This window comes from Antechinus flavipes, chromosome 5, assembly GCF_016432865.1.
Source record: "Antechinus flavipes isolate AdamAnt ecotype Samford, QLD, Australia chromosome 5, AdamAnt_v2, whole genome shotgun sequence".
Lineage (NCBI taxonomy): Eukaryota > Metazoa > Chordata > Mammalia > Dasyuromorphia > Dasyuridae > Antechinus > Antechinus flavipes.
This window is the reverse complement of record NC_067402.1, coordinates 300,162,464-300,172,417: the sequence shown is the minus strand read 5'-3', so window position 1 is coordinate 300,172,417 and position 9,954 is coordinate 300,162,464. Positions and strand designations below refer to the sequence as shown.

The following is a 9,954-nucleotide window of genomic DNA, read 5'->3' as shown; positions in this document are numbered from 1 at the left end:
TCTTCCTGAGTCTAAGTCCAATACTCTATCCATTGGGTGAACATAGATATAAGTGTATTGGGCATTGAAAGTCACCAAATAGAAATAAGCCAATCTGTAACTATGACCTTAGACCCACTTGTGTTTAGGACATTGCTGATGCATCAACAGTCATTCCTAACTATCTAGCCTCTTTCTTTAGGAGTCACACTTTTTCCCAAAGCATCCATCTATTTCCAAACAAGCTCTTTTTCTGAAGACATACCAGGGCTATGGATGGAAGAAACCAAACCAGCGTCTCTGAATTCCTCCTTCTTGGATTTTCTGACCAACCAGAACAGCACAACTTGCTCTTTGGACTCTTCCTGTGGATGTACATGGTCACCATGGTTGGGAATCTGCTCATTGTCCTGGCCGTTATCTCTGACTCTCACCTCCACACTCCCATGTACCTCTTTATCGCCAACCTCTCATTCAATGATATGTGTTTCATTTCTACTTCCATTCCCAAGATGCTGGTAAATATCCATAGACAAAATAAAGCCATCTCCTATGCTGGATGTCTCACACAAATCTATTTTTTGTTTCTCTTTGCCACCCTGGATAATTTCATCCTCGCCATGATGGCGTACGACCGCTACGTAGCCATCTGTTTTCCACTCCACTACTCCACCATCATGAGCCCTCGGCTCTGCCTCCTGATGTTTATCGCGGCCTTCCTCGTCACTCAGTTTTATTCATTATTGCACACCCTTCTCCTTCATCAGTTGTTCTTCTGTGCCGACAATAGAATCTCTCACATTTTCTGTGAGATTTATGCCCTCCTTACTCTCTCCTGTTCTCCCACCCACCTTAATGAGATCATTATTTACACACTGGGAACAGTATTATTCCTCTCTCCCCTTTCATTTATCTTGGTGTCCTATGTGCACATCATCTCAGCAGTCCTCAAGGTCCCGTCAGCCAGTGGGAGGTGGAAGGCCTTCTCCACCTGTGGCTCCCACCTTTCTGTAGTGACTTTATTCTATGGGACTCTGGTTGCAGTCTACTTGCGGCCCTCATCGACACATACAGCCAAGGACTCTGCAGCCACTGTGATGTACGCTGTGGTGACCCCCATGCTCAACCCATTCATCTACAGTTTCAAGAACCAGGACATAAAGGGAGCCCTCAGCAGAATCGTGTGGAACATGAGATCTTCGTTAGGTGTCAGAGGGCTATAGAAACGATGAGGAAAACGGGACAGGGGACAGGCATCTCTTGTCCTTGTAGAGAAGGATTCGGTCCCAAACTCTAAAGCTTAGACATGGTCTCAAACTGTGGAGCAGGTGACCCCTTCCTTTGTGCTGCTCCCTGGCCTCCAGTGACTAGGCCAGCCTAAGACAAAGGGATTCATTTATCATGACATGGCAAAGTGACCTTGAGATGGCAGAGACACTGGAAGCCCCAAAGACCAGTTTTCTAGCCTAGGTAACAGATGGGTGACCTTCAGAAACTGGTCTCTTTGTCTCCAATCTTTCCCCTTCCCCAGTGAACTGACTCCCAGGTGCCCAATCACATGCCTAAAATATGCCTCCCTGCACCGGAGGCTTCAGTGATTCCCCTCTTGTCTCTGGGACAAAAATGAAAACTCCCTCCTCTGGTTTTTAAAGACTTTCTCTGCGGGGCCTCAGGCTCCTTTTCGGGATGATTGTGAGTGATTCCCTCCACTTACTCTTCAAACTGACCCCCTTGTCCTTCCTCACACAATAATGGCTCTCTCGTCTCCACGCTTTTCCACTTGCTGCCTCCTCCTTGGAACACTCCTCCTCCTGCTCTCCACTTCCCAGAAAATTCCTCTCCCTTTAAAATACAGATCAGATGCCACTTTCCTGACCTTGCTCTGGCTTCCTGCCCCTCCCCTGCCAGGGGGATGGCAGCCCCTTCCCCCATAGAATCACAGATATCTATCTGTCTAGATATTTTAAATGGTCTAATACTTTGCAAAATGAAGAGATGGTTATAAGAAAGGGGGAAAAGAGCTCAGTCACACATTGGGCTTAACCCTGATGCTTCCCTATCACCTCAGCAGGATGTCTTCGAGGGCTGGCCCTGGGATCCTGGCTTAGATCTGGGGTGTTCACTGTGGTTTTGGTGATGTTGCTCTTTTGTTTTGTTTTCATCAATAGCCTGGAGAAAGGCATAAATGGCATCCTAACCTCATTTGTAGAAGACACAGATCTTGGAGGAATATGTAACACAGTGGATGATGACAATCAGAATGGAAACAAATCTGGAAAGACTAGAGAAATAGACTGAATCTCAGATGGATTCACCAAGATTAATTTTATCAGTGAATCATTTATCCAGCACTTTACGTGAAGCAGCAGTCTCAGCGTGGTATCACAGAGTAAGGTAAGATACCCCTGCTCTCACAGCCTTACATTCTAATAGTCAGAGAAGACACACAAAATCTGCGTGGTAGAGGAAAGGATCCCATGGTGCTTAGGATGCAGCCGCAAAGCAGCCAGTAAAATGTCATTTGTAAATATGAGGTCTTCAATGGGTGGGAAAAATTCTATTTCAAAAGTGTAGCCAGATGACTCTGAGCCCCACTTCTTGATTTGAGCCAGGTACATCAGCCCCTCACAGTTCAGGGGGATACTTTTGAGGGGCTGTGAGCTCTCTATCAAAGTATCAGCTTGACGCAATATTCCATTGTCTCCCACATTGTAAGTGGAAGATGATTAAAATATGAGTTCCATTTGCCCAGTTACCTTTGATGAATTGAGATTTACTGTCATGATAAATATCTCTGCTACCTCACATCTAAAGGCAGGGGTAGGATTCATTATCCCCCAAAGCATCCCGGTCAGTGGAGAGATACCTGTGACGTAATTTACTTTGTACATGGTGTGAATCCAACCATATTCAATTCTAAATGCAGCATACCACTGGCTATGGCCACGTCTCAGTTACTTATGGGCTGAGGCTTAAAGATCAATCCTCTGGGCCCTCAGCGTTGGCCTGCCTGACAACCAAACTGGGCCCAAAGTGCTCCACCAGACGATGGGTGCTTTTCCCTCATAATTTTTCAAGCTTCCAAATCTCCCCCCAGAAGTAGGAAAGAATGGACACACCAGACAAGAAGCAAAGCAGGACCATGGATTCTTGGTTTTTATCTTGGTTCCAGGTGAAAGAGGGACCTCCCTCACTTTTTTCTCCTGTGAGACATCCTTGTGACCCAGCTTTGACACCGCGAGGGAAGCAAAAGAGAACAGTATCCCTCTGAATAAGTAAATTAAATCTTCCTGGATCCTATTTACAATGAAGTAAACTTCTCTTTCTTTCATATTTCAAGGCCCCTGAGCCTTGTTCTCTAGTCTTAAGCCTGAATTACTGGGCTAACTTAAACCAAGCATGGTCTAGGAAAATCTCTCACTCCACAGCCCACTGTACACCTCCACCTGGCATCTCCTGCCCCAATATCATATGCTAGAACTATCCCATGCCAGGTCTATCTGCCACTGCCATGTCTGGAATTCCTGCTCCACACTTAACAAGAGTGCTTTCATCCATCATCTTTTCCTTCCTTGCTCGCTACATCTTCTGATGCTCATTGAGACCTGATTCTCTCTTGTACAGACAACCTTCTCTTTGCTCCCTTCCCTTCCAGGACTGATTTGACTTTCTCTAATCCTCCCTTCTTATAGTAATGCTCCATCCACACTCACTGGGTCAGGCAGAGAAATGACACTATTTCATGCCTCCCATTATCACCGCAGTACCTTCTTCATCATCAGCATTAATCAGAAATCTCTTCTTCAGGTTCCTGCAAACAAAACTGATCACTGATATTTATCAACCTCAGGACACTCTTAGTACCTCACTCACAGTCTCTTTCCTCTTCAGTGTTTATGTTCATGTATTTATTTTTTGTAAATTAAAAACATTTAAACAAATACAAAATGAGAAAAGAAAAAAATTGCTATTGTGAAAAGAATTAATTTTCATATTAATTGATATGATGTGTGTGAAATGGACAAATAGCCCTTCTGTCCACCTGGGGCCAGCAGAAGAAAGTTTGCTCCGCTAAATTGGGGGATTTCTTCTGCATTCCAAAAGGCCGGCTCAACAATACCCTTAAGGGTATCTGTTCCGGGTGGGCGGTACTCGAAACCAGATGTGTTAAAAAAAAAATCTGCCCCGGCGCAAAACCCCCATCCTCCTGTTGTAAAATGCAAATCACAGATTAAAATGTAACAAGCCGAACAGAAATGCTTATAAGGCTGTCTTTAGTTCTGTAAGGCACGGAATTCAATCAAAATTCCGTCCCGAGCTCGGTACCAAATAAATTCTAAATCTTCCTCATTGCGGCTGTCTTGAATTTTATTGCCTGGGCTATTTCAGTGTGTAATGAATATATAAATAATTTTGATTTTTCTAAATTACCACATTCCCAGCAGATTCTGATTGTGAACAGTGTATCCCCAATGCAGCTTGAAATGATCAATCAACAGAAGCAGCTACACTCAAAGAAAGAACTCTGGGAAATGAATATAAACTGCTTGCATTTCTGTTTTTCTTCTTGGGTTATTTCTACCTTCTGAATCCAATTCTCCCTGTGCAACAAGAGAACTTCGGTTCTGCACACATACATTGTATCTAGGATATACTGTAAGCTATTTAACACATAAAGGACTGCTTGTCATCTGGGGGAGGGGGTAAAGGGAGGGAGGGGAAAAATCGGAACAGAAGTGAATGCAAGGGATAATGCTGTAAAAAATTACCCTGGCATGGGTTCTGTCAATAAAAAGTTAAAAAAAAAAACAATATTTACCAAAAAAAAAAAAAAAAAAAAGAGAGAGAGAGAGAGAAGTCAATCCAAGATTGTAGCACGTGATACAATCATAAAACTCTGATCCTATATCCCACCAAATAAGGACTCCCAAAATTTGAAACAATTACTTAAGAACTGTTTCCACAGGACTCAAGAACACCCATACTGTCCTGCATTCTCTGGCTTGTCATGGGAAACCACTCAGACCCTGAAAATTATTATGTTGTAATTCATCTTCCCTCACCCTTCCCACTTGTTTCCGATGTCTATCAAAAGTGCCTTTATTCTAACAAGAGGAGATTCCCCTCAGGAGAATTCAAAAAATCTGCAGCACAATCCCCAACATTGAAAGGAATCAATTAAAGCACTGGTTTCCCCCCTCTCTCCCTTCCTCCCCCATCACTACCATAAAGAAGGCTTTTATTAAGTGTGGATACATTTCTATAAACATACAAATATGCACTCATACTCATATCTGTAAGACTGTATTATGTTTATTTTCTTTTATCCTTCTCTAGGTGGATAGCATCTTCTTTCAAAAGTCCAAATCTTTTCATGTTTTTCTAAATCAACCAGTTCATCCTTTCCTACACCATAGCAATATTCCAACCCACTCACATCCTGAGAGACTGTCTATGAAAGTGTTTATCCCAGTGTTCTGTACTCTTTCTATTCTTAACTACATAGATTTTATTTATGCAAGAAATATTTAATTTAAAGTAATTGATATCATTCTTTTTACACTTCAAAGATGTGCTCACTTGGTAATATAGTTTAAGGTCTGATATTACTAAATCTACTTCCTCACTGTTTTTCCCCTAGTTTCTCTGAAGTTACAACTTAGTAAAATACTTTTTTAGCAACAGAGTTGGGATGACATTGAATGAATACAATAGTTAGGTAAAATTGTCATTTTAAAAATTATGCTGGCTTTATATGAACAATAAATATTATTTCAATTATTTTGATTTGATTTGATTGGTATAAAAAATGTTTTTGTGTGTCCACTCATATAGTTCCTGTGTCTTGTTGGCAGGTATATGCTCATAAATTTATACTGTCTAGATATTTTAAATGGTCTAAAACAATATGAACATTACTGATACACAGTGCAGCTTCTCCCTTTTTTACTTTTGATTAAATCTATCAACTTTAACTTCATCTTACATCGTGATTCCTATACCTGCTTTTTGAACATACCAAACTCTTTTCCTGGCCTTGATATTATCTTTGTGAGTATCTCTCATTTTGAGGTTTCCTGAACACAACATATCATCGAATTCAGATTTCTAATTTGTCATCTGCTTCCGTTTTATGGCTAAGTACATTCCATTCACATGTTAAACTACAATTACTTGCTGTGTAGTTTTCTTCTCCCTATTTTTCCTCATTATCCTTCTTATCCTATTCATTCTATCCCTAATTCACTCCTCTATTTTACTTTTCCCTGCCACCGTGGCCTCCTGTTCTTTAACCTAGCTACCCCTCTAACAGTTCCTCCCTTATCCTCTTCCCCTACCCTATCCCCTTGCCCTCCTATTTCTTTCTGACTTGAGAAGACTTTTATACCCTTCTGAATATGTTATTCTCTATTTAACACAGGGCCAATGAGAGCAAAGTTTAAGTACTACTCACTCTCCCACTAGTTTCTTCTATATCAATTTTTCCTTTCATGCTGTATTTTTATCAGATTTTCATCTCTCTCTACAATTTTGTTTTTTAGAATTAACACATCACACTGAGCTCAACCAGCATATTTCTTTCAAACTACACAAATACTGATGATAATCATAAGAATACTGCTAATATTTTCACACATACAATGTTAATAATTGACCTTGAGTTCCCTCATAATTGGTCTTTAAAGCTTACCTTGTATTTTTCTTGGATGTTATATGTCAGATTTTCCCTTATGTTCTGGGAGTTTTGTGACAAAAATCTGAAAGTTTCTGAGTTCATTAAATGTCCTTCTCCCCCTCTCCCCCATTCAGGGACATAATTAATTTTTACTGGGTAAATTACCCTTGAGTGCAACCCCAGTTCTTTTAGTCTATGAAAAACTGTATTTCCAGATCTACTTATTTTCAATATAGTATCTGCTAAGTCTTGGGTAATTCCTCTTGTTGGTTCATGATATTTAAAATGTTTTTTTTTTTCACTTGTTGCTTCCAATATTTTCTCCTTAACCTGGGAGCTTTGAAATTTGGCTATGAATCCTGGAAATTTTACTCCTGGGATCTCTTTCAGGTGATGATTGGTAGAATTTTTTGGTCCTATTTCAAATTTGCCTTCACATCCTCAAACGTAGGGCAATTTTCCTTGATAATTTCTTGTAATGTTGTATCAACATTCTTTTTTTTTTTTAAATCCTAATTTATAGATAGTCTGATTATTAACATATTATTTCTCCTCCATCTGTTCTCCAAGACTGGCTGATTTTCTGAGTAGATGGTTCAGAATTTCTCCAATTTTTTATTCTTTTGATTTGTTTTATGATTTCTTGGGGTCTTAAAATGCCACAACTTCTCCTTGCCTAATTCTGGTTTTCAAGGAATTATTTTCTTAATTTTTTTTCCTCTTTCCACTTGATTGACTTTTCATAATTTTTTTGATTTGCATTGCTCTATTGTTTTCCCTAATTTTTTCCTTGATCTCTCTCAATTGATTTTTAAGTTTTTTCAAGAACTCTTTGTACTTGGGACCATTTGAGATTTTCCTTTGAAAGAATAGAATAGTTTTTGTTTTGTTTTGTTTTGTTTTAGTTCCATTAGTAGCATTTAGTTGCACCTTTTTCAGAGGATGACCCCAGATCACCTTCTATGATTGGGTTTCTTCTTCCTTTGCTCATGCATTATTATACATCTTTTTGTTTGTTTTACTTCGTTTTTAGCAGCTATTCCTGTAATCAAGTTGTAGTCTTGAGGGATGGGGAATGATGCCCTAAGACTCAGATCCTTCCTACTATTTCCTGAAGTTTGTCTTGGGGACCCACCTGAACCTCTCCTCTTCAATCGTAAGCCAGAGGTAGGACCCCAAAATCATACTGTTCTGCAAATGATCTTGCTCTGGTTGCTCTGATGGCTGCAAACTATATCTGTCTTCTCTGCTCCAGAAATGAAACCAGGGACTCTACTCTTCTGCAAGTGCCTGTGCTCGACAGGGTCCCTGACCCTTGTTACTGCACTCACCAGGGCTAGCTACTTCATGCCTGCAGCCACAGCCTGCTATGCATCCGGTCAGGGTGGTATGGATCCTTCAGCAAGGGAAAATTCTTCAGTCTTGTCCTACTCAAGCATCAAATTCCCGGACTCATTGTAAAAGGAAAGTTTCTAAGGCTGAGATTCATTCTCAACCAAAGTGCCCCGAGGATTTGGTGTTGGTTGATTCTGCAGTCTGTTTGCAGGTGTTTGCACTTCACTCAGGGGGCAAACCTTCATCTGTGAAGGTTGGGTCTTTCCAGGAGTTTTCTCAAATTTTCTGGGCAAGACAACTGATTTATTCCATGTTTAACTTCTGCTCTTCTGAGGTAAATATTCTGTCCTTTTTATGGTGAAAATTTGGAGAGCTGAAAGTTTTGACCTATTCTGCCATCTTCACTGAATCCTCTCTTGGTGTTTATATTATGAGGACATTCACAATATATGTTGATTCTCTCTTGAAGACCTTCACTTTCCTGTTATTTACTCCTCCATTCCACAGCAACTGAGATCATCATATTCTAGGTCTTGCCATTACATACAAATATTGTTTCCATATTCATCACTTCTTAAATAACCGAAAAAGTTTTTTAAACCTTTTCTTCAAATGAGATCATTCAAGGAAAATATCCCCCTTTTTTCCTTTTCCTTATTTCACATCATTCAAACATCTCCCTCCCATCTTTTGCTTCACCTCAGTCTCTTACGAGGAAATTGCTGCTCTCTCCTTGCCAAGCAGTAAGTGGATTCTCAACACCATTCCTTCCTTTTTCAGAAGAGTACTCCTATATGGTCCTCACTTTAATTTTGTCTCTCTACTGATGAATCTATCTCTGCTGCCTATGGATAACTCATCTGCCCCATCCTAAAAACAAAGAAACAAACAAAAATCCTCTGCATAAGACCTTATCATCCACCCTATTATAGCCTAAATCTCACTGCCTCTTCTCAGCTGAATTCATTAAAGGCATCTGATCAGTGCCTCCACCTCTTTTACTCGGTTAGTTCTAAAACCCTCTGCAATATGGCTTTTGATCTCATCATTTCCTGCCTGGATTCTTGAAAGTTACTAATGATCTGTTTTTTGTTTTCTCTCTCTCTTTCTCTCTCTCTCTTTTTTTTTCTTTTCTTTTTTTTCTCCCGAGGCAATTGGGGTTAAGTGACTTGCCCAGGATCACACAGCTAGGAAGTATTAAGTGTCTGAAGTCGGATTTGAACTCAGGTCCTCCTGACTTCAGGGCTGGTGCTCTATCCACTGCACCACCCAGCTGCCCCTTCTCTCTTTTTTTTAATGACTTTTTATTGACAGAACCCATGCCAGGGTAATTTTTAACAGCATTATCCCTTGCACTCACTTCTGTTCCGATTTTTCCCCTCCTTCTCTCCATCCCCTCCCCTAGATGACAAGCAGTCTTTTACATGTTGAATAGGTTACAGTATATCCTGGATACAATATATGTTTGCAGAACCGAACAGTTTTCTTGTTGCACAGGGAGAATTGGATTTAGAAGGTAGAAATAACCCGGGCAGAACAAAAATGGAAGCAGTTTATATTCATTTCCCAGTGTTCTTTCTCTGGGTGTAGCTGCTTCTGTCCATCCTTGATCAACTGAAACTGTATTAGCTCTCTTTATCGAAGAGATCCACTTCCATCAGAATACATCCTCAAACAGTATCGTTGTTGACGTATATGATGATCTCCTGGTTCTGCTCATTTCACTCAGCATCAGTTCATGTAAGTCTCTCCAAGCCTCTCTGTATTCATCCTGCTGGTCATTCCTTACAGAACAATAATATTCCATAACATTCATATACCACAATTTACCCAGCCATTCTCCAATGGATGGGCATCCATTCATTTTCCAGTTTCTAGCCACTACAAACAGGGCTGCCACAAACATTTTGGCACATACAGGTCCCTTTCCCTTCTTTAGTATGTCTTTGGGGCATAAGCCCACA

At 40.4% G+C, this 9,954-nt stretch overlaps 1 protein-coding gene across 1 annotated transcript; it reads left to right on the top strand.

Annotated features, from left to right (window-relative positions):
- Nucleotides 1-251: 251 nt before the first annotated feature.
- On the top strand, nt 252-1,202 carry LOC127538799 (olfactory receptor 1D2-like). The gene has a single exon (XM_051962540.1). The coding sequence runs from the start codon at nt 252-254 to the stop codon at nt 1,200-1,202; it is 951 nt and encodes a 316-aa protein (XP_051818500.1).
- Nucleotides 1,203-9,954: the final 8,752 nt, after the last annotated feature.

What these genes read in the sequence shown, in the direction of transcription:
- LOC127538799 (XM_051962540.1), top strand. Translation starts at nt 252, where the DNA reads ATGGATGGAAGAAACCAAACCAGCGTCTCTGAATTCCTCCTTCTTGGA.